Here is a 25681-nt window from a genome sequence, read left to right as displayed (position 1 = left end):
GAGAAGCCTGTGGGATATCTTTCCACTGTATATGGGAATGCAGAATTGTCCACGCATTTTGGCAGGAAGTGATAACCAAAAAACCCCCAAATTTTAACTACAAAGAATGCTTTAGATGCAGAAATGTTGCTACTACAAATTTATTCTAAAAATCTTAAACTAAGAGCCCATCAAATTAAGTTTATGGATTATTGTACATTACAGGCAAAACGTATAATTGCATTAAACTGGAAAAAATCTGATCCTCCTGCTATTGGTGCTTGGATAAATTCTTTGGCACAATGTATGGTAATTGAAAGGATAACATATTTTTCTTAAATACAAGTTAACATATTTTGATGATATTTGGAAGTTATTTAAAAACTTTATAAAAGAAGCAAATATCGGACAACTGCAGGAGTGTGGATGAGGTGAAAATTGTTTAGTTTGTGCTAGCTATTTCTATTTTGTTTTTTTCCTTCTTTTTGTTTCCTTCCATTGTATAAATGCCACATATTGTACTAATGTATGTATACTTCATGTGTTTTTATTTGATGTAGGTTTGGGAGAGAGCAGGGATGGGAGGTGAGGGGGTAAAAGTGTTCGTACTACTGCGTCACATTACTGTGAAAACAAATCTTTGTATGCTGTTGCAAAACCAATAAAAATATTGTAAAAGAAAAAAGAAAAAAAGAATTAATATTACCATTATCATTAAAGTCATGAATTTAACCTACACACTTTACTTACATGATATCTCATTATGTAGCAAATGCCTCTGACAGAAACATGTCCAGGGGCCCATTGGTACACACACAAGCTCTAATCTCTGCTGGCTTTGAAATGGAATTTACATCGATCAATTATCATCATCAAACAACCAAAAACATCTATGTGTTGACTTATTTTGCATAAAAGTGTTTTCACAGATCCTAGTTAATCTCCTCTGTAATTACTTTGCACTTTCATATGTCAGAGAAAGAGTCAGGTATGTGTATAGAAGGCATGTTGAAGAGTGGAGAAACAAGTGAGTCAGTTACACATATTAAAAAGCTTCTTCGAGTTTTATTTATAACTGTAGGTCTAAAGAAAAAGCAAAGAACCAAAAAATGTCATGAATTAATGTTAAGTCTATTATATCACTGTTGTTTTATGAATAAGATTCTCCTATTGGTAAAGTATCCATTCTTTCTCTTCATGATCAAAGTAGGAAATAAATGCCCATATGAGTTCTTCTCTCCTGTTCTTCTCTCTGTGAAATGATTTGAAGCTGTTTTTCTGTTAGGTTTGTTAACATTTGTTAACATTAACTGAATTTCCTGTAATTGTAGATTTCTCACACCAGCAAAGAGGTTCCATCTCTTAGACCAAGCCCAAATGGCACCCACCCAGTCAACATAGTGCGACCTCTGAGACCTGCCTCATTTGCCAAGGGTGGTCCACGGTCTCTTCCAACTGGCAAGCATCCAGTAGCACCACCCAAATCCCCACCAAGACCTCAGAGACTGAGCCCGCCACAGAAACCTCTACCCCTTACTCCAGCACGATCTCCCCTGGTAAGTCCCTTTCTAGAGTGTAAGGAAAAAGTCAGGGCATATAAACTCAAAACAGTCTACAGAGGACAGGAGCTTTAGACAAGCAAAAATGCAAATTACCTAGACAAGGGAAGGCATCCTAGACAGATGCCCAAATCACCTCAATTGCTTCCTTTTGATATGGAGGAGCAGCAGCTCTTTTCTGTAACCTTCTCAAATGACTGAATTCTTCACCCTCTCTCTAAGGGAGTGTCTAATCAACCTTTGGAGAGAGCTAATTTCTGCCGCATGTTTCTGCAATCTCAATAAAAACTCCGGCAATGGAAGGAGTGGACTGGTGTATTAACAGTAAAATTGTAGACCCTTACTGCTCACTGGACTTAAAAGCTTTGTCTATTCAGTACAGGCCCTTTTCTCGACCTCGGAAGCTAACAGTAGCCATAATTACCATTGTTTAGCAGAGAGAGCTCCCAGAGGACATCCATGTTGTTGCTTGCAACTTTAATAAGGCATGTTTGAAATCTGATAATACCTCCCACCCACTCCATGACGCGCTGGCTAGTCACAGGAGCACATTCAGTGGGACACTGAGATTACAAAAAAGCACCACTGAACGAAACAGGAAATCATTACATCGTTACACCCTTTATTGCACACGCTCTTTTCTGCTCAGTAATATTCTTGTAAACATTCTTGAATATTTATTTATAATCACCTCCGTCAATTCTTGATATTTATTATTGAGTGATTTGTATATGTTGTGCTATTTCTTAAATTTGTAAAGCTGTAACATATTGTATTATATTGTTAAATAGTTTAGTCTGTTACTGTTTTACTATATTGAAGCAACTGTAACCCACATAAAGTAAAAATTCCCCTCTCGCTCCTGCGGGCGGTCTGTCCTTCAAGCTTGGGTCCTCTACCCGAGGCCTGCGAGCTCAATGGTCCTGTGCAGTATCTTAGATGTTCTGACTGCACTCTTCTGGACAGAGATCTCGGATGCTGTTCCTGGGATCTGCTGGAGCCACTCACCTAGCTTGGGAGTCACTGAGCCTAGTGCTCTTATTACCACTGGGACCACTGTTACCTTCACCCTCCACATCTTCTTGAGCTCTTCTCTGAGCCCTTCGTACTTCTCTAGCTTCTCATGTACATATACATACACAGATATACATACGTATGTATGTATATCTGTGTATGAGAGAGAGAAGATCTTAGTGCTGTTTTAAGTGCAAGAGCTAATAGTGCTGTATTAAAGCATATTAAAAGAACAGAAAAGGGAAAAGTGCACAAGCAGCAGTGACTGAATGCAGCAGATTAATTGCCAAGAACTTGATTGGCCAGCCAACTTTTCTGATGTGAACTTTATTAGACCATATTTGGGGTATTTAGAGGAAGATACCCTACAGGGGAAATATAGATAACTGGTCACCTCCAATGCAATGCTGTGATTCATAGTAAAAAAAAAAAAAGCCCCAGTCAATTATTGAATATAATGATCATGCTTCTAATAAGTTATATTTTTATTGTAAAACCTTTTGATTGATCAAGAAGGTATTTGAAAAGTTCGAGATACTGGATTTCTCAATTTTATGAGCTACAAGCCTAGAAACACTTCACTGAATGTGTAAACAATATACTTTATATAATGTTTACCTTTAGTCAGTAATTCTTTTGATTTATAAGTGGATATAAGCTACCAACCTCCAAAAACATTTTGCATGTCACTGTTCAGTAATATACATAAAGCTAATATCTTTCTTTCAGTTGGTGTCTGACCTGCAGCCCACACCCCAATTCCCTCCTCAGAGGCCTCTCCCCTTGAGCCCTACCAGAGCAGTCTCCCCCCAAGTGACTCCAGTCCAGACCTCACTCTCCAAAGCCCCTCCAGGCCTACTGGTCATGATGCCCTCAGCAGCAGGACCTAAACCTGTGGGCAAAGTCTCTGCCATCCCACCTTTGAGAGCTATCAGGTGGGTTAACACAATTATTTTCCCCACTGTACGTGACTCTGCAGAATCATTATTTGTTCATTTCTTTATATACAGGCCATTTATAAGTGAACAAACTTACAATCAGCGGCTCAGTCTCTAATTTGTATCCAGTTTTATTTTATTGGAAAGACTGAATGTCAACCAGAAAATTCTGCGAAGAAACGAATTACAAAAAAAAGTTTTAAATTGATTTGCATGAAATAGGAAACTGAACTCCCATTGAACATTTTAAAAAAGCATTATAATTTTTTTCTGTAAAACATTTTACAATAAAAACTTTGTAGGGGTTGTAGAGGGATCAAATACCCACCCCTACAACCCCAAAAATGTTTACAGAAAAACTTTGAACATTTTAAAAAAGCATTAATGGGAGTTCAGTAGGACGTATTTCCAAGCAGATTAAATCTAGTTATTTGTACCAAAAGGACAGTGTTACTGAAATAGAATCCAATTAAAATGCAGTGTAATGTGTGTGTGCACACCGATGTGCACATGTATGTTCATGGTAATAAAGGGACATTGTTGCTCTGTGACTGTTAGATTTCTGTACAGGACTCAGTCCATCCAAATTTAATTTACTCACAGGACTAATTACGAGGATTTTTCTGCTTTGGCTCTGTAAATAAGACTTAATGACATTATGAAAAATAATGTCAAATTGTTTAAACACAATTTAGTTTATGTTTGAAAAGGGAAAGACCATCTCTGAATCGAGGAGGGGGCCTAAGGGTACATCTTTCACCATCTTACAATGCTGTGATTGCAGCCATTCCCCAACTCTCTGTGAATGGTACTCATGGTCATTGATCAGTGGGTTTTGATCAGTAGGTTTTGATCAGTGGTTGTTGATCAATGGTCATGAGAATTTGCATAATTAAGATTAAGGAACTGACCTCCCAGCCCATTGTTCCTTCAGTGGGCTGGTTTCAGTCATTATGCAAATGTACTGTTTATAAGATTTGGGGAAACCTGCAGTCAGCTGAGACTGAAGAAGTCAGTTGGATGATGACGAAACGTTTCTCCCACAAAACGCTACGAACAGATGAACAGAATCAATTTTTGGAGATTTACTTTCCTGGATGATTGAGAATGGATCAAGTAGAAGATAAAGAAATCTTAAATAGAAATGTGACTGCTGACATGTAATTGGGTGTGGGTGGGGGGGTATTACAAATGGGATAAAGTGGCAGGATTGAGCAGCAGTGCAGACTGAGCAGTACACGATTTTAGAGTGGCAGTTTGTACAGTAATGCACGGAGTAAGAGTTTTTATTTTTATTTAAATACTAACAAAAATTAATTTAAAGATCATCAGTTATACCACAATCTTTGTTTTTCTCTGCTCTTTTCAGACCGGTTCCAGGCACCAAATTAAACACAGCTTCACATCCAGCATGAAAATGATCTTCTTCTGGCCTCTCCTCTCTGTTTTGAGATGGCAGTAGCTGACAGCCTATTTGCACTAAAGAGACTTTGGCTGTTGAACCACAGAGATATCACAGAAGTTAGAGGAGAACAAAACACAAAACTGAAAATGGAGAGACAGAGCAAACTAACTTAACCACAATGATTAAGTGGTCAAGTGGTTGTGCAAATAGACCTTGCAGACTAACACAAGTGTAATTGTTGGGGGATGGTCAAATTTACCCAGTTAATTTTTAGGGTTTTGTTTTGTTTTTGCTAATGTCCGTCTATAAAAATGCATTTTGTACTGACTTATGTTTTGTTTACAGTTTGTTTCGTGTCACGTGGTATGATTTATTATATCCACCAAAGAGATCTCGTCATTCCTGAATAGGGATGGGTATCTGACATAAACGGTAGTAACCAGACCGAAAAGCAGCGCACATTTTGGTGCTTTATTTCTGTGCTTTTTTTTTCCTGAGATGTCATACATTTTGGATTCCAGCCAATCATTTTACCTTTGCAAGCGTAGTAGGCGGGCCCAGGTACGTACGTTCTTTTAGAGCAGAACTACAGATTAAAAACGCCCAAGGCGAAGCGGTCATAAGTCTGGCTGTACTTCACAGCAAAAGATGCAAACTCAGCAGCCTGCAACAAGTGCTTTAAGGTGATGCTGTGCAAAGGAGGTAACACCTCGAATCTGATGAAACACCTGGCGACGTATAGCGTTTTTTTAAAAGCAGAGAAATGCGCCATATTTGATAGCTTGCTGCAAGACCTCACATCGAGCGCATCTACTGCGGGTGTGGTGCCTGCCAGTGTAGCAGAAATGATGACGGATGATGATGGCAGCAGCAGCCGTTCTTCTCTGCGTGAGTAGCTTAATGTTGTTCGTGTGTAATTTACGTTGAGTAGGCTAACCACGTTATTATATTAATGCATGTAAGGTGAACTAGCAAACAGCGTCGTAGTTACATGCGGCTGTCTTCTTGTTTGATGGCAGATACTCCCTTCACCCTGGCCAAAAAAGCTAAACTGACCAAAGAAAAAATGGGAAACTGCTAAACATGAGAGGTTTTTGGACAAAGTTGGTGTTTTTTCCCCCCATTGTTTAAGCACTGCTTCCAGCCAAGAGTGATACCATAAATCCCCTATAGCTGCAGAAAAGGCTAACATTGTTATCTTTTTACAAAAAAACAGCTAAACATGAGAAGTTTGTGGACAAAGTTTGTGTTCTTCATTCTTTAAGCACCGGTTTGAGCACCGTTTAAGCACCGGCACCGTTTTAAAAGTACTGGTTTGGTACTGGTATTGGATAAAACCTAAACGATACCCATCCCTATTCCTGAGGTGTCCTGAAAGCTTGAAAATAAGTTGAAAAATAGTTTACTATGAGTCACCTCATCTATACTTCCAGGTTTTCTAATTTATTCTATCATAAGAGCAATGTTTGAGGTCTAAATTCAGAAATACTGGCACATGAGTTGATAGGAAAGCTAATGACACAGCAGCTTTTTATCAACACTGTTTACATGCTGGAGAGGTAGATGAGGCCTGCAGGACACACATGGGTGGTTTTTCTTGATTTAAATTTGTTTTCCTATCATAAAATTACATAAAATATTTTTTACAAAACTATCAAGGTTTATTTTTCTCCTTTTTTTAACTTTTATGAATCTAAAATAAAGATTTTGTGGAAATATTACAAAGGATTTTTCTCTCTTTTGTCTGCTTGTAAGATCTGTTTCACGAATTCCCATGGCCCTCAAACTTATGCAGAGACAAAATCTACTTCTGTTTCAGCCTAATCCAAATGTAGTGTAGATGGCTTTTATACTACCCCTATCTGTATATAATCTGCTCCTATTGCACTTACTTCTCTTGCACTTCTGATTAGATGCAAATTGTATTTTGTTACCCTGTATTTATACATGTGTAATGCCAATAAAGTTGAATCCTAATCCTAAAGATCAGAGCTTAATAAACAGGAAAGTTGGTTGTTTTCCTAATGTGGTAGACTGTTAACACTGAGGTCTTTTGTCACATCCTGAGATGTGTAACCATGCCAAAGTTCAACAAAAGAAAATACAATGTAGTGTTTCTCATGTTTACACATTTCTCATTGGATCAGGTAATTATTTTAAACTGCTGATGGCAGTCAGGTGTCATTTAGGCTTAGCAGCAGAAGAGGACATAGCAAGATGACATATTTATAACCACTGCTGTCAAAGCTTTATTTCAGGAAAAGTTAATAGAATCCCATTGAAAAAGTGTATGAATACAGAGTTTTATATCTTAGGGTGTAAGGTCTTTGGCTAGTCCATTGAGCTCCAGTCTTTTGAGAAGTATTAGTAGTAGGGTCTACTTAAAAAGGAAATGGATAGAAAAATATAGGTATAAGACAATATCAAGGACAGGATTATGAAGATGTCAGCGTTTGAGCTTGAAGAGCATCATAGGCATAGCAACACAGAATGTTAGAATAGTGATGAAGAAAAAATGTGGGTTTGAATCTCAGGTTACTATGAATAAAAATTAAAATCAATCAAAAATTTCAAAGTTAAATCAAAAGTAATTTATATTATTTCAGACTTTCTTTCAAATCAAGTTCAGAGTACCAGTGACATTACCATCCCCGTAAGTATTTTGTAACCTGGGTTGTCGGTGTTGTCTGCCGTGAGGCATCAAGGTCCATCCACCTACTGTATGTGTCAAGTTAATTTTTTTTTAACAAATAATAGGTTTTTTTTTAAGAAAAAGGTTATCAGTTGAATTTCAAATAAAAATAAATAATAATTTTAAACTTTTTTTCTGAATTCTATAGTATTTATGCATGAATTTGTTTGTCTGTGCCTTGTTTAAATAATTACAGCTATCTTTATTGAGTTGAACAAAAACAACTGATGTCACCGAGTCAATGCATTTCTCGCCATTATAATGGTGAGAAACGCATGTATACATGCACTTGCAATGGGTTATAAGCAAACTTTCTCAACTAAAGAAAACCACTTCTTCATTTTGTGAATAATTAGAAGCGTTAATTGAGACTTACATAAATCTGCTTCCTCAGTCAAGGTATAAATCAGTACAAGGAAGGAAATGTTTGTTTACACAATGCTTGTACCCACTTACGCCTAATCAAAGGTGCTATATCCAAGCTCATATATGCACAAGGGGTCTAGTAGAGTGCATGTTTGTTGTTTGAAAGAGTCATTTTCAGTGCCTTCAGAATACACTTTGATTCATGCCAAGAAGATGCCTTCAATTCCAACAAACCACAGACAAGGACTTGAACATGTCATGGTCAAATTACTACATTCTACACTGTATTTGTGTCCGGTATATTAAAGAATCATACAATATGATGTAATAAACATTTTTTTATTCATTGCTGGTATATTGAGACTGATGCATCTCACATCTTCATTTCTAATTCTACTTGGAGTATCTTGTTTTTCATTTCATGCTCCTCCTTTAGATACTTCAACTTGTGTTAATGAAATTCAATAGCCAGCTTTTCATTCATCGTAAGTCTGTCTCGCTGTCTCGTTTAATGTGTTCATTTGATCATATGAACTGTTCCTGTGAGCAGTGCTGGCACACATCATAGCTTCTGAGGAAGCTATGCCTTGCAACTCTGCAGTTCTGTCCATTTCATTTCCACCTACACACAAGAACAGTTCATATGATCAAATGAACACATTAAACGAGACAGCTGTTGATGAAAAACAATAATCTGAAATGAGAGAATAGCTAAATCAATGCACTAATATACTCAAATCAGGTGTGCTTGATCCCTCATCTGAACTGTCTAGATGGCCATTATAGGATATGTTCGCCAAAGGTTGTTGGTTCTCTATTGTTCCTGTCAGCAATTCACTCAACTGCTCAGTGTCCTTATTTGCAGGTCCTTCACCAGTCTTAAACCTCTCTCTTCAGGTTTCTGCAACAGTCTTTTTTAGATTTTTTTTTTATATTTGTCCACAAAACTTGTATAACATAAAATATGAAATGAAAACCCTTTAACATCACATAACAGTAACAGAAGTAGGGCCGCTAACACGGTTACATAAAGTTAACAATCCTTACCTAAAGTTGGTGAATTACCCTGTAAAAATTTGTTCATTGCGCTGAACTCATTACAGATGGATTGCCAATAAAAAGAAACTGATTCATCTCTGATAATATTTAATATGATCAGTCTGTCATAATGTTAAAATCAGCTGGAGATGCACTGATTACAACTCCTTTTCCAAAAAAAGCTGAGGCACAGTAAAATGGAGATAAAAACCAAATGCAATTCACAGTGAACAACACATCATGAAGCTTTAATTAGAAGCAAAACCGAGACTGTAGAATGTAATCCCGTCTGATTTCAGAATCCCTTTTCTATTCGGAGTAACCATGTTCAGACCTCATCTCAAGGGCGTAGATTTGGCATGGACGGAAGGGACGTGTCCCCACCAATAATTTGATCTCTTCGAGTAAAGAAAAAACCCCCCGATATGTCAGCGTCTCATTCACCCAGCGGAGCAGAAAGAGTTAAATTACGTTCTCTACTGGAGTCCTACGTCATGTGACAAGTATGGCCAATGTGATTGGCTGTGCCTTTCAGGGAGCTCTGTTTAGTTTTAGCAGCGGCAAGCCTGCGCTCCGAGGAGGAGAGGAGGACGGCAGCAAAGAGGAAGAACCTGGATATAAGAAAGTATTTTTCAAAGAAACCTGTAAGTCACTTAAACTCAAGTTCACTCATAAAATGTGTCCGTCACAATAACGTTACAGACTATGCTAGGCTTTGGCCCACATCAGTCTAAAATTGTATGTAACCATGAATAGTTTTGGAAACTAACTGCACAACATGCAGCACTATTAGTTATCCCAGTCTCAGAGCAGCATTTCTCATTTTGATTGAAGCTGTCGGAGAAAACGGCAGCCTCGAGCGAGCCAGGATATTAGTTTACAGAGGCTGTTAAAATTATATGTCTAATATTAAAATGTTGGTGACACAATAATTTCATCCTAATGGCACTGACATATTCATAGGGTTAATTTTTGAGACAAAATATCATGAGGTAGTCACGATTTTGCAAATATTCCACCTTGTAGTGCAGTTTGCACAACTTGTTTTAAAAATGCACTCACCCTACAAACATTACAGATGAGTCAAGATCTGCACAAATTGACAGACACACTGAAGCAGCTACACATTTTATTCTTATTGTCATGTATGTCCTATTTGTCAGCTGACAGAAGAACCAACACAAAGCTCAGAGAGCAATGGTGACACAAGATCACAGGTGAAATTGGATGATGACTTGTTGGTTCATGACTGTATCTGAAGCACATGTGTGACTGCATGTATTTGGAATGTCTCACTGTTATTTATCAGGTGACAGAGGCAGCTCTGCCATGTTGTAGCTCGGACAGAGGTGAAGAGGCAAGGTCACAGGTGACTGGCTGATGATTTGGTGCTATAGATTAACTAGTATTTATTATCATGACAATTGTCAGGCTGCTTTTAGTCATCCCAGTATCCTCAGTTGAGGCTGAAAGAAGCTTCAGTGCTCTCAGAAGATTAAAAACATGGCTAAAGTCAACAATGACTCAAATGAGATTAAACAATGCTGCTGTATGTCCACCAGGAGAAACTGGACAGTATAGATGTAAAACCAATATGCCAGCAGTTTATCTCAGTTAACGAGAGGAGCAGACATGTGTTTGGCTGCTTCACATAGTGGACATTGAGTTGCTGTGTGGGGACACCAGTAGTATTAATGTCTGTTGCTGTAACAGTAGCTCATGCTTAGAATAAAAAATCCCAACTCATTGATTTGATCGGGGCAATAGTGTGGCTAAAATGTTGCATTATTTTGCTGAGAGATCTTTTACTTTGTGGTAATCTTGGATGGACATAAACCACCAGGTCATTCAGTGTTCCCTTAGTGCTAATGTATCAGAGATGTTGGTGTAATGTAACTGAAGTAATGTTGTTAAGTCCTTGAACTCATATTTGTTTATTGTCATGACTGTATTTCAGGGCTGGACTGGCCATCGGGCATACCGGGCATTTGCCCAGTGGGCCGCTCGTGATTTTTTTGTTTTTATCGGCCAATGGGGTTTTCTTCCTTTTCTTTTTTTAATGATATAAATGAATGGTGGTGGATTGGCCAGTTGGTCATGATCGACTCTGGGCTGGACCAATTACAGCCGAGGAGGTCAAACTTTAACGTTAAGGTGAAAAGGAATGCGATTTGTCCCGTACTACTTCAGCTAGAAAGTTGCTAATTCAATCATGAAACTGATCAATGATCAGCTGATCGACTTTTCTCTCTGCGCCAGAAAGAGGAAACCAGCGGAGGCCGCATTAAACAACAGCAGCATGTGTAAGCTTGATCAGCTGTTGTTAGCATTTATTTAATATTAATTTCTAGTATCAGCTGATGTTTGCTGGAGCCACAGCTGTAAAGCTGCTGGTCATGATGTTGGTTTGGATATGTGGTGAGAGGGAAACATGAAGATGAAACCAGGAGACGTCCTTACTGAATAATCAGAGCTGAACAGGTGATGGAGAAACAGGTTCAACTTTTAGGTGACATGGATGAGTTGAAGGGAAGTTATGAACTGTTTCTGAGAGACAAATAACACCAGGATCCTTTTCTAAGTAGCTGACAGCTGGTAACTGTGCAGGGGCGGGTCTAGCAAAGTTTTGCCAGGGGGCCAGGAAGGCCATTAACAGGGAAAGGGGGGCACAAAGAAATACTTTTCTTTCTTATTCTCATTTAAAATGTCTCGCTTTTAACAAATAATTATCTGAATCTTTCAACCATTGTTTTCATCTGATGTAAAATGTATAGAAATCCATTATTGTATTCAGTAAATATTAAGTCTAGTTAGTATATACCCTAGTAAGTTATAGTATTCTTTACTTTGTTAAGGTACCATCTGTGCAGTCTGCAATTCTGTTGAAGAAAGATGTTGAATCTATTTAATTACTGGAGAAAAATAATAGATTTATGTGAATTTGTTTTATACGTGCATTAAATTTAAATCGGTTTTGTTAGTTAAGCATCTTGAGGCAGAGGGTGGGGGAGTGATTCCTACTTTTTTTTCTTTTCTTTTTTTGCTGGTAGTTGGCAACCCTTTTAGTTTTAGGTATATGTAATTATAAATGAGGTGTTACTGTTTAGAATACCAGAATAGGGAAGGTGGTGTAGGTTTAAGCTAATTATAAAGGCTTTAAAGGATTTATGACTTTTCCTATAATACCATGGTGGGCCGGTCACTAGTCAAAATGCCGATATTTTGTCCCAGTCCAGCCCTGCTGAATTTGAAGTTATTTTTATTTTTGTATGATACCTGATTTATATTGAATATGGCTGAAGTAAACTAAAGTCTAAAATACTTAGTCATTTGTTTAATTGTAATTTAGCATTATATAACTCACATATAAAACTTTCAATTATAATTTTAAATGGTTTAAAAGCATGTAGAATAGCATATGTAGGCAAGTACATTTCTCCTTTTGTTATCAAGAAGCAAAGACAAAAAGGAAAAAAAAACCTGAATCATTCGTCCCCACCAATGCCAAATCGAAACTGTACACCCTGCCCTATATGAGACAACTGTTGTTGTGATTTGACACCATATTAATAAATTTAAATTGAAGGGAAAATATTTCATTAACCTTTCACTTACCTTTTATTTGCTGTCACTAAGCTCCATGGCAGTTTAAAATGAGGCTAAAGAAGTGGTATAATAATTGGTTTGTTGTCCATGGCCAGTCATTTAACTGTTTATTATTAGGCCAGTTTATGTGGCTGGTAACTACTGTAGAATGAAAGTCCATGTCTTAGTCCAGCCTCATATTGCTAATCATAGATCAGTTTGTAGTTGTACTTGGTAAGTATGTCTGTGGCTGGACTCCACCGCAGGTGGGATCCAATGTATGAAGATGAAACAAAAAGTTCAAAAACATTATCTATACTTATGTCCAAATATATGTACATAATGACTGCACAATTGCTTGGTACCTGTACTTGTACCTGATTTTTGACTTTGAATATTTAAGCATGGCCATGGATGTTAGTGGCAGCAGTGTTTTTTGTTTTGTTTTTTTAAACCACCTCTGTCATTAAGGACATCTGTTATCATGATGGGATGCTTTCCTCTGTGGATTCTTTATTCACTTGAAAGTTTTTACTGCCTTCATTGCCAGCCGACACATTGTTTCAACCTCCACAACCTTTACTGTTTCAGATGGACACAAACATACTAAAAGATACACATTCAGGTGGAAGAATGAAGCCACTAAAGTTTTAAACTCATCTGCTCATCTTGTTTGCATGAAATTTGTAGTTTGGAAACGGTGTTCAGTGACTTGCTGTACTCAATCTCTGTTTGGCCTACTATATATAAAAAAAAACCAAACACCCAGCACGCCCCTGCGGGCGGTTTATCCTTCAAGCTCGGGTCCTCTACCAGAGGCCTGGGAGCTTTAGGGTCCTGCGCAGTATCTTAGCTGTTCCCAGGACTGCGCTCTTCCTGACAGAGATCTCCAATGTTATTCCCGGGATCTGCTGGAGCCACTCGCCTAGCTTGGGAGTCACTGCACCTAGTGCTCCGATTACCACGGGGACCACCGATACCTTCACCCTCCACATCCTCTCGAGCTCTTCTCTGAGCCCTTGGTATTTCTCCAGCTTCTCGTGTTCCTTCTTCCTGATATTGCTGTCATTCGGAACCGCTACATCGATCACTACGGCCGTCTTCTTCTGTTTGTCTACTACCACTATGTCCGGTTGGTTAGCCACCACCATTTTGTCCGTCTGTATCTGGAAGTCCCACAGGATCTTAGCTCGGTCATTCTCCACCACTCTTGGGGGCATTTCCCATTTTGACCTCGGGACTTCCAGGTTATACTCGGCACAGATGTTCCTGTACACTATGCCGGCCACTTGGTTATGGCGTTCCATGTATGCCTTGCCTGCTAGCATCTTGCACCCTGCTGTTATGTGCTGGATTGTCTCTGGGGCATCTTTACACAGCCTGCACCTGGGGTCTTGCCTGGTGTGATAGACCCCAGCCTCTATGGATCTTGTACTCAGAGCTTGTTCTTGTGCTGCCACGATTAGTGCCTCTGTGCTATCTTTCAGTCCAGCTTTGTCCAGCCACTGGTAGGATTTCAGGATATCAGCCACCTCCTCTATCTGCCGGTGGTACATACTGTGCAGGGGCCTGTCCTTCCATGATGGTTCCTCGTCTCCCTTCTCTTTCTTGGGTTTCTGCTGCCTGAGGTATTCACTGAGCACGCTGTCAGTTGGGGCCATCTTCGTGATGTATTCTTGGATGTTCGTTGTCTCATCCTGGACTGTGGTGCTGACACTCACCAGTCCCCGGCCCCCTTCCTTCCGCTTAGCGTACAGCCTCAGGGTGCTGGACTTGGGGTGAAACCCTCCATGCATGGTAAGGAGCTTTCTTGTCTTTATGTCAGTGGCTTCTATCTCCTCCTTTGGCCAGCCTATTACCCCAGCAGGGTACCTGATCACGGGCAGGGTGTATGTGTTGATGGCCTGGATCTTGTTCTTACCGTTCAACTGACTCTTCAGGACTTGCCTGACACTCTGCAGGTACTTGGTGGTTGCAGCTTTCCTAGCGGCCTCTTCATGGTTCCCATTCGCCTGTGGGATCCCCAGGTACTTGTAACTGTCCTCTATGTCTGCAATGTTGCCTTCTGGTAGTTCAATCCCCTCAGTTCTGACTACCTTCCCTCTCTTTGTTACCATCCGACTACACTTCTCCAGCCCGAACGACATTCCAATGTCATTGCTGTATAGCCTGGTAGTGTGGATCAGTGAATCGATGTCTCGTTCACTCTTGGCATACAGCTTGATGTCATCCATGTACAGGAGGTGGCTGACAACTGCTCCGTTCCGTAGTCGGTATCCATAACCAGTCTTGTTAATGATCTCGCTGAGGGGGTTCAGGCCTATGCAGAACAGCAGTGGGGACAGAGCATCTCCCTGGTAGATCCCGCACTTGATGGTGACTTGTGCTATGGGCTTGGAGTTGGCCTCTAGTGTTGTACGCCACATCCCCATTGAGTTCCTGATGAAGGCTCTTAGGGTCCCATTGATCTTGTACAATTCTAGGCATTCCAGTATCCAGCTGTGGGGCATTGAGTCATAGGCCTTCTTGTAATCAATCCAGGCAGTGCACAGGTTGGTTAGTCTGGTCTTGCAGTCTCGGCTGACTGTTCTGTCTACCAGTAGCTGGTGTTTTGCACCTCTGGTATTCTTGCCAATTCCTTTCTGTGTCCCGCTCATGTATTGACCCATGTGCCTGTTCATCTTAGCCGATATGATGCCTGACAGGAGCTTCCATGTAGTACTGAGGCAGGTTATTGGTCGGTAGTTGGAGGGGACTGGTCCCTTCTTGGGGTCCTTGGGGATCAGGACCGTCCGACCTTCGGTTAGCCATTCTGGGTGTCCCTCATTAACTAGCAGCTGGTTCATTTGTGCTGCCAGACGCTCGTGGAGTGCAGTCAGCTTCTTCAGCCAGTAGGCGTGAACCATGTCGGGCCCTGGTGCTGTCCAACTCTTCATACTGGAGACCCTTTCTTGGATATCTGCCACTGTGATGGTTACTGGACCCTGTTCAGGGAGGTCGCTATGGTCTGCCCTCAGATCCACTAGCCACTGAGCATTGCCGTTATGGGTTGCGTCCTTCTCCCATATGCTCTTCCAGTATTGCTCCGTCTCCAGCCTTGGTGGTGCTGTTCTCTTATTATTGTTCCCTTGCCACTGAGAGTACACCTTTGCTGGTTCTGTGGAGAACAGCTGGTTTATTCTCCTGCCTTCTATCTCTCTGGTGTACCTCTTCAAGTGGCTGGCCAAGGCTGTGAGTCTTTGCTTGGCAGTTTCCAAGGCCTCAGGTATGGACAGCTTGCTGTATTTCTTATGCACCTTCTTTGTCGCACCTTTCTGCAACTCCATTAGTTGGCTAACCTCTCTCCGTGCTACTTTGATCTTGCCCTCTAGCCTCCTTCTCCATGGAGGGTACTGCCCCTTGTGGCTGTTCAACTTGTAGCCAAGCATCTCACTGATCACTGCTGCCGTATTGTAGATCAGCTTGTTAGTGTCGGTAATCGTGGCTGTAGGTATCGTCCATAGTGCTGCATTAACATCATCTAGCAGACCTTCTGAGGGTACTTCACGTAATCTTGGTAACCAGCTACGGGGGGTCCAGGTTTCAAGCTTGGCCATGATCCCATCTTTCAGGTCAGTTCCTCTCGCACTCAACGATCCTTCTCCTGTCGCACTTGGGGCTATGTACCCAATCTCGGGTGGGGGTGATGATATCTCCCCCCTGACCTGGCGTCCTGACTCCTCCTTGCCGTAGCATTTATGTTGTACCTCGTCAATCTCTAGCTGTGAGAGCAGTCCCTTCTTTCGAATGTTGGAACACTGAGCTACTAGTTGTTTCGCTGTCATTGTGGATGTTGGGTATCGAAGAAGAAGAATAATCACTCCATCAATACGGCTGCAGCCTTAAGCTGCTACTTTCTCATATTTATCTACCTTTCTATCTATCTTGGTAATATCAATCTCGTTTTTTATATATATATATATATATATATATATATATATATATATATTAGGGGTGCAACGATACTCGTATCGATATTGAACCGTTCGATACAGTGCTTTCGGTTCGGTACGCATATGTATCGAACAATACAACATTTTTAATTTATTTGATCAACTTTCCTTCTGACGGTGCTGTCTGTGTTGAGCGCTCAGTGGCTCTGCGCTCGACAGTGCAGCCTAGGCGGAGTAGTCGAACACAGATTCACTGAGCACAGGGCAAGCTAGCTAGACAGAAGGTAAGCTCGTTGCAACATGGCAAATTGAACCTCCCCCACCCTCATTCAGATCTGGCGTCTGGAACTATTTTGGTCTTCATGTGGCGTATGACCCTGAAGGTAAGCGCATCTTGGACTAAAGTAAAACAGTATGTCAGATGTGCCATGCAATGCTCAATTACATGAGTGGGAACTAGTGTGTTAGCGCAGTTAGCTCGTTAATGTGTTGACGCTGTCCAGCCCCACGCACGGGGCAATCCGCGGTAGCTCGTTAACAGAGATTTGCCGTGTTGTGGCGTTAACCTCATTTCAGATTAAGGCTGACAGCACTAGTGGGAACACAATGAATATGACTGCACATTTACCCGATAGCATCCTAGTGCAAAGACAAGTGGAAGCAGACAAAAACAACAAGCACGCATACAAACTTGACCCGAGTCATTTAGACAGCCGTTAGCACATGATTCTCCTTATGGGGACCTGATATGTTTAATATGCTGCTGAGAATATAGCCCAGAAGAAGCGTATAGTATAGCTTTTATTTTGGAAAGAGACATTTCTCTGTAATAAACTCTCTTTTCCAAAGATGAGTGATTCCTCAATCAGATACAGGGCTCGCAAAATCGCTAGCCCGACGTCCCGGGGCTAGCGATTTTTCCAGTCGGGCTGCCCTGCTCGTCGGCCTATCGTAGGAAGGAAAAATATATGTCAATGCTTTTGCATTCTTTCGGAAATGTAGCTGGGTAATTATGTCATTGGCATCGGTGAGCCACTGTCAATATGTGACATATTGAAATCGCGTTTGAATTTGCGCTTGTTTTTTGCTTTCACTTTGCAATCGCGCGAACTGTGTATGGAGAGCGACAGCACTGATTGGTGAGTGATGATAATTTGCGCACCAATTCCTCTGACATCGTCTTATCAATCGTTAGCTTACTATGCAAACATGACAAGTGAAATCTCCCGCAGCAAGCTTAAACATGTGAGAGGTTGAACGCAGAGAATCGCTGAGTGTTATGTGAGTGCGTGTGTAAAAGCAGCAGGATATATATTTTAGTTCTGCTGAGCCAAATAAGACAGGTCAGGGTGAAGAAGTGACAGCCAAAGAAAAGCTTACCACAAAACGGAAAAGTTATGACAAATCAGACTATAAGGGAAAAAGAAAGTGCAGCTTTATGGTTTCATGGACAAAAGAATTTCTGTGGCTGCAATATGACGAGCTAAATAACCAGGTCTACACATAAGTGGTCCGCAGGTGCGCATTCGCTGTCAAAATAAAAAACGCGCACAAGATAAGAAGTTGCAACGCGTGTTTGCATACATAAGATTTTCAGGAGGAGGACAGACATTTGTTTAGAACTTTTAAAGATATCAAAGAAGCTCCTTTAAGCAATTACTTTGGTGTTCCTCCACCTCCAAAGAAATGTCAGGAGTCCGAACCACAAAAGAAGCGCGTATTCTTGGAAAAGTGGTTGCAGGAGGTGAGCTGGCTTCAAACAAATGATGAACGCACAGAGAGGTGGTGCAGAATGTGCCGTGAAAATTTAATAAATGACAAATTAATAAAAAGGCATGAACATTTATTTGTGTATCGAAAAAATATCGAACCGTGAATTTTGTGTATCATATATATATATATATATATTAGGGCTGGGCGATATGACCCAAAATTCATATCTCGATATATTTTACCTGGACGGCGATATAAGATATATATCTCGATATATTTTTTTTAAGCCATAAAGTAAGAACAAAAAGAGAGTTCTTAGTCAAAGCTGTGTCCCAGATGTCACACAGGCACTTTTATTAACATAGAGCATAGATGTACATAAAATTTACTCAAAAATAAATTATGAGCATTTATTAAATAATAATGCTCCATAAATAAAAGAAAACAATGTTGTTTTTGTGCATAAAAAAAGCTCACAATTGTGCAGTCAAAATGTAAACTAAAAGATGCAGAGCATAGTAACAAAGACAGATTTCACAGCTGCTCTCTTCCCAACTTCTACTGTGTGACTGACAGCATTGAGTTTGAAATCCTCTTCATAACCACGTCTCTTAACAGGTGCCATTTATGGTCCTTATACACAGTCGGGTAATATTACGTTGAAGCACAGTACGTATCACTCCGCGAGGCTCCTCGGTCGCCGTAATGCTCTGACAATCCATCAACCGGTGCAGCACCGTAGCTTACCAAAGTCGTACTAAAACATTTTTTGACAGATTGCTGAGCGCTGTGTACCACATAAAATCGCTTCGCGGCCATCAAGCACAACCAGAATTCATACACAAGGCGCGCTGTCAACTTTTGAGAAAATGAAAGGATTTTAGGCTGTGCAGCACCTCTGGGCTGCATGGCGTTAGCGTGGTTAGCTCGTTAGCGTGGTTAGCTCGTTAGCGTGGTTAGCTAGCTAACACGTTGACGGCGTCCAGGCCCACGCACGGGGCGATGCGCAGTAACTCGTTAACGGAGATTTGCCATGTCCATCTTGTCGCTTCCTGCAGGTGAAGCGATGGGGGAGGAGGGGGAGTTGTGTTCAGTGAAGGAGGGGCGAGGCCGAGTAATGTTGCGTAAAGACAAAAGTGGACGAAAGAGAGGCAAACTTGCGGCTCCACAAGTATAGTTATAACGTAACATAGACTATATCGATATAAAGGATATTGTCACATCTTATATCTCGTATAAAAATATATCGATATTTTTTAAAAACTCGATATATCGCCCAGCTCTAATTAATATATATATATATATATATATATATATATATATATATATGATATCTACAATATCAGTATGTGCAAGTGTAACCTACACATACTTTCAGCAGCGACTCTTTGAGTAAAATTCTATGCCCATAGGCCTACTGTTTGTATTCTAGATTGTTACAGATGGTACTCTTGCAGTGGAGTGCATATACTGTAAATACAGTATTTCATAAGTCTGTCTTTCTGCATCACTTACAGTACACACTTATTTTTATAGAGAGTGTTTGAACTGGATTACATAGAAAAGCCCCATGAATATATTTTCCATAGATGAAGTAGGGTTCAATCTGGCAAAAAGGAGGTGGAGAGGCAGGAACATAACTGGTCAATGTCCCTGGCCAAATCCCTGACCAACGTACTGGCAATTGTACCCTTTGTGCAGCTATAGGTAACTGGGGTGGGGAGCATATTGCATCACAAGCATGTTGATTGTGATGTGGATGAGGTGCTCTGGCAGACTGAAACAGAAGAGAGGATGCAGCAAAGTTGTTTTTTTGACTGTAACTTTATGCAGTAGGTTCCTCTGTTGCTTGTATATGTAGACCAAGGTATGCAGTGATACAAGTAACGCCGTTACTTTTTTCAGTAACGAGTAATCTAACTAATTACTATTCCTATCGTTACAACGCCGTTACAGTTACTAACAAGAAAATACGGTCCGTTACTATTTTTCAACAAACAGACGGTTGAAGCTGTGTTCAGCTTACCGCATCTTATATCGGTTGCACGGAAGTAGCTGATTACGTAAGTAATCTGGATGCTACAGCTTTAAGCAGCTGCGCGCGCTCCCACAGACGGTAATCATGATCACTGTCTAGCACAACACCTGGAGCTCAGGGGGCAAAACAATCACATGAGTGCTGCTGTTTGACCGTGAAAGGATAAAGTAGTCGTGGTAAGCCAATCACACGACCACTTAAAGACAAAACAACAAGGTGATATATACCAGTTTTTAAATTGTGTTGATAGGCCACGTAAAACCAGAGTCATGATAATCAATATATACGTGGCTTTTTTTCTTCAATAGTTTCGTCACGTTTGTTAAGATGTATCTGTCCCACTGCGCAAGTGTCCAGTGAAGGGGGGCATGGCTACGCGCAGGCGGGAAGGGGAAGTAGGAGTTTTTGGAGTGTCAGTTTTTTCTTGTGTGGAGGAACGAAAGAAGGCAACCATTAAAGTTGGAGTTAACATACCAGTTGTGTGATTATTGGACTAACACGTTTACTGTCTAAGGACAGCACAGCGAGCACTCTCTGCTTATGAGTAAAAAAAAACAAAAAAACAAAACCGGAAGTTTTAGGAATGACGGAGGGAGAGAGAGGGAGGGAGAGAGCAGAAAAAGAGGGAGAGCAAGTTTTGCGATGTGAGAGATTTGTGACGCTTAGCGTGTTTGAGTGTGTAGTTAATGTGTTGTCTTGTGTAGTTAGTGTGTAGTGTTGTGGATAGTTTTGTGTTGTGTGTCAGAACAATGAGGCGACTGCTGTCTCCAAGTAGAAACAGGAGTGATACACCTGCTGCTGTCAGACCTGCAGGTATCAGGCTGTGATATTATCTTTTATAGTCGACAGAAATTAATTTTTTGGAGTGGCGCAAATAATTTGTGTGGCATCTTATTGAATGCAGAACAACTGATTGTTCTGTAAATAGTTTGAAATGGTTATTAAGAAAATCAAGGTAAAAGGTAAATGGATGCAAATAACTTTGTTGTTTGCAAAACTTGTGCATAGGATTTTAAAATTGACAATTTATATTTGCATTTTAAGTTATGAAATATGAATCATTAAACATGTTTGTGGTTGTTAAAGTAAAAAATATAACCTTTTCTACTCTGATTGTATGTTTTCTGTCTGATTTTAGATCAATTGCGTTAATACAGTATATCAAAATGAAAACATGACTGTAAATTCAGACACGTGAGGTTGTGCTGAAAAGGATGATACCAAACAAGGCAAAGTAAATAGTTTTTAAAGGTGAAATGTGGAGGGAGAATCAAAAGTAGCAAAAAATGGCCAATTATACCCTGGACCCCAGAGGGTTAAAGTAACGCAATAGTAATTAATTACTTTTAGAATATTGTAACTCAGTTACTTTTTTGAAGAAGTAACTAGTAACTATAATTAATTACTTTTTCAAAGTAACTTGGCCAACACTGATGGTATGCGCAACTTTGTTTTGGTTGGGATGAACACTACATTGTTTTTGTGGGAGAATACAGTAATAATATATTTGGTACCATGTATTTGTGAGTTTTGTATACAAACATTCTGTAATCTTTTACAATGCACTCATGTAGGCCTATGTATTGTCTGTAGTAAGTGTTACACTGAACATAAAAAGGCTTACAGTAAGTCAATATGATGACTTTATTTTGCAGGAGAATTGAAGGGTTTTGCCCATTGTGTGTGTGTTTTTTGATTTGTGTGTTGAATTCTGACAATATGCTTTCGGAAAATGTGTGTAAACAATTAGGAAAAACTGTAATGCTCATGATTATGCAAAGGTGAAACCCAAGTGAACAATAAAATTATGCATGAAATTATAAGTCAGGCCCACGTAACCAGCATACTAACGAGTGGCCAATGCTAACATAGAAGATGTGGGTACAGGTGAGATCTATGTAAATGACATATTCCAAGACATAGCAGGTCTGTTGCATTTGAAGCAGTTTACTCTTCACATGTGGAGTGATAAAATACCTAATGACACATTTCCAGTTAAATGTCTTCCACTGCATGTTTTTAGTAGCCACACAAAAGCCTACCAAACTCTTTCTCATCAGTCATACGTCCCTGGTGTGAACCCATCGTCCTTGGAAATCCCCCTTATTAATGTTTGAGCATCTTCCAATTGAAGTTGTTTAGCAAGAGAATATAGTGACACAGGGTCTAGTTTACTCCTGAGTGAGGTGTTCAGATTCCCCTCCCCCACTATAGTTGGAATTTTATCCATCCATCCATTCGCTTCCGCTTATCCTTTTCAGGGTCAGAGGGGGCGCTGGAGCCTATCCCAGCTGTCATAGGGCAAGAGGCGGGGTACACCCTGGACAGGTCGCCACTCTGTCGCAGGGCTAACACACAGAGGCTGACAACCATTCGCGCTCACATTTACTCCCACATTCACACCTGTGGGCAATTTGGATTAATCAATTAACCTATCTAAGTATATTTAGGGCTTTGGAGCGTGATGTCACGGGGGTGGGCGTGGAAAAGATTTTGGCCTGATGCGCCATTTTCTGGGTCCAAAGCGCAAGCGAAAAAAGAGCGAAGGCACACACAACAGCCATGGTTCGTATTTGCTGTGTGGTCGGCTGCACAGTTCGATCGCACGACCGGCAAGAGAATAAGCTTGAAAATGGTTTATCTTTTCACTCTTTCCCAACCTGGAAGCAACATGAGGAAGCTTGTGTATCGGATGTTACCAAACGAAGGCGTCTAGTCTGGATAGCAGCTGTGAGACGAGCTGATATCCAGTTCTCTTCTATCTCCAAATATCTGTTGGTGCTCCAGACATTTTCATTCTGGTAAGTTCTAAATATGTTCATATCACTCTTTATAGCCTATTAGTTTTATTTTCGATGCACTCTGAGGTCACAGCAAATTAGAAGAAACATCCAACTGAGTGATTTTGCAGAACTACCTTCTATTTATAGAGTTGCTAATTATTTGGCATTATTGCAGGCAAACCAGCCTATGAAATGGATGAAACACATCGTGACTGGGTTCCAGCGCTACACAAGGGACCTGCTTCAAACATACCACCATGCCAATTAGATTACTTCTTCCATGTGAGGGTGAAGAGGTGACTCTTCTGTATAAGATGGTGAAGGTTTGCTGCGTTTTGGTGAACAGCGTGGTAGTAAAACCAGGGAAAAATTAAACTTGCTCATGTTAAATATTCTTAAGTCTTTTGCTGTATAAATAGCGTTTTTTTTTTTTTCTCAAAAGATACAGTAAATAAAGTGCTAGTAGTGGGTGACATGTAAACACTGTCATGATTTTGTGTAAACATTTTGTCATTTGTAAACTATAAATGACTGGATTCTACACTGTAACTGATGTGATGTTCTATAAAGTGGTTTTAATTTTAAAAAAAAGAGGCAAAAATTAGTTTGTTTCTTTATTCCACTTTTGAACAGTGGTACTCAGTCACTACATATTCGGTAAATGCAAATTATTTACATGGCAGTGCACTTCAGGCATAAATCTAGACCCCTAGATAAAACATTATGGGTCATTCCCACGACCCACAGCTTTACTGTGTTCCAGCAAAGTATCCAATAGCAGTGACAACTCCTCCACAGTAGAAGGTGGGATTTTTCCTTTTTGAGGACGGCTCCTTTTACCTTTCAATACGGATGGTCTGTTTATGCTTTATCAAGAGCCTTTTTTTGGGCAGCTATGTTATGACCAACCTCTGGCTGTATCTTGGTCATATTACCCAGCAAAACCCAGTATGCATGTTCATCTGTAACAGTCCTTGTGCCACGGATCCGCACTGTTGCTTCTACATTAAACAGAAGAGCAGTGACATGGCTGCAGGTCTCCGCGACTCCGGCCTTACAGGTGCAGTGGGCGGCTTCAACCTTCCCTGTGATGCTCACAGTGACCCATGATTGCAATGCTGGTTCATTCAGTCTTTGAAAGTTGTCATGTATTTAATATATATTCTTAATGTCTATTTGCTGATTATATTGTTTTATGTATAGGCCTTTATAAACCAGGCCCAGAGGTGACAAAGAACTAGGTCGTAGGCTGACAGGAAACTGCATGCTTTTGCAGAGCATATGAGGTGCAGACAGAAAGTGAAACTAAGCAGAGTGTTTGATCGAAACTTAAAGTGTGTGTGACGTGTAGAGGAAGTCTATAATAATCAGGCTGGCTGCTGCTGCTTTAGACTTGAGCTGGTGTCTCTGTGTGCTCAGTCTCCTTTTCCGGAAATGTAAAATAAAGATCATTTTTTGAATTAAACCACTTTGAGCCATGAGTTTTTCTTCGCCGCCAAAAGTGTGAGTGCAGTACCTGAAACACACACAGAGTTCATTTAAAGACAAGAACTAGTGAGCCAAGGCTGACACAAATGTGTTTTATCTACTTTATCATAAATGTAACAAAGTGTTTAGAAAGTTAGCACATGTAATTTTTCATTTTTTTTAATGTATCCATCTATAGAACGCTGCATGTTATATTCTAAATCTGCCTGTTATCTCTCAGAAACCTGCCTGCAGAAAATGAACCTAAAGTATGTAATGCAAGGATGTAATCACTTTAAAGATGGAGAAAGCATAAAGTGACAATTATGAATCACTTAATATGACAAGGAGATTCTGCAGGTCATTAATCAATGTATAAAACTAAAATAAAATGTATTTTTTGTGACACAGGATACAAACATGGAAGCAAGATGTATAATTAGAATTATTTATAATAAATATGAATAAATCATTGCAATTTCTTTAACCATAAAGAATAACTAAATCCTCCAGGACAATGTTACATCAATGCACAGAACTCACTATGTTTTCCATTTAACAGAGCCTCCACATGTTCTCACTGTAATTTCCCCTCATGAATGAATTTATGCTGCACTAATTTGAATGTTCGGGGGAAAATCAAATGCACATCACTCGCAGTACTCAAGCTGACTTACCTTTGTTTGAATGACGACTTGTACGCACTGACTCCACAGACAAGGTACGGAATATGTCAGGCTATGTCAATAGCGGTAGGTCTTCAGGGTTTCTACTCCACGGCCGTATTTCATACGGGTCCACATTTCCAATGCACGCTATTTTCTGCAAGTACCGCCGCTTCGCCTCTGGACGCAATTGGTCTCTATACAGTTGATTCTCTTTTGAGCTGATTTTAAGCATCTTTCTTGTATTCGTCGTTCCAACACCGTGTGTTTGTTTTGATTTGTTGACCCGGAAAATGGCGCCGCGCTCCCACAATGCATTGTGACGTCAATTCCAAAGGCCTATAGTTCCAAGAAGATGGAGAAAATGCCAGGTCAGCTGAGGAGATATATGGTCTCCTCAGCTGAACTGGAAAAAATGTTCATGCATTTGTGTCATTGCGTTTAGATTATTGTAATGCCCTGTTTATCAGCTTGGACAAATCATCTCTCTCGCCTCCAAGCCTTACA

At 40.2% G+C, this 25681-nt stretch overlaps 2 protein-coding genes across 12 annotated transcripts in view; both read left to right on the top strand.

The window, feature by feature from the left end:
* Positions 1 to 9603, top strand: part of adam19a (ADAM metallopeptidase domain 19a) — a 95136-nt gene extending 85533 nt beyond the window's left edge. For 2 of the 5 annotated variants that reach the window (XM_085139693.1, XM_085139702.1), the window contains 3 exons: positions 1311 to 1535; positions 3282 to 3487; positions 4860 to 9602. In XM_085139693.1, coding sequence (XP_084995819.1) covers positions 1311 to 1535; positions 3282 to 3487; positions 4860 to 4905 — 477 coding nt within the window. In that variant the 3' untranslated portion in view covers positions 4906 to 9602. Of the gene's footprint in view, positions 1 to 1310; positions 1536 to 3281; positions 3488 to 4859 lie in introns of all 5 variants that reach the window. The other 3 variants (XM_085139711.1, XM_085139684.1, XM_085139676.1) reach the window with 3 other exon arrangements.
* Positions 9604 to 16591: 6988 nt separating this feature from the next.
* Positions 16592 to 25681, top strand: part of LOC146523342 (disintegrin and metalloproteinase domain-containing protein 19-like) — a 74722-nt gene continuing 65632 nt past the window's right edge. For all 7 annotated transcript variants that reach the window (XM_085139832.1, XM_085139798.1, XM_085139781.1 and 4 more), the window contains exon 1: positions 16592 to 16891. Coding sequence is in view for 2 of the 7 variants with exons in the window: in XM_085139781.1 (XP_084995907.1) it covers positions 16871 to 16891 (21 nt within the window). In the remaining 5 variants the exon portion in view is untranslated. The remainder of the gene's footprint in view (positions 16892 to 25681) is intronic.

This window comes from Neolamprologus multifasciatus, chromosome 3 (assembly GCF_963576455.1).
Source record: "Neolamprologus multifasciatus chromosome 3, fNeoMul1.2, whole genome shotgun sequence".
NCBI lineage: Eukaryota > Metazoa > Chordata > Actinopteri > Cichliformes > Cichlidae > Neolamprologus > Neolamprologus multifasciatus.
This window is presented reverse-complemented; position numbering and strand designations above follow the sequence as displayed.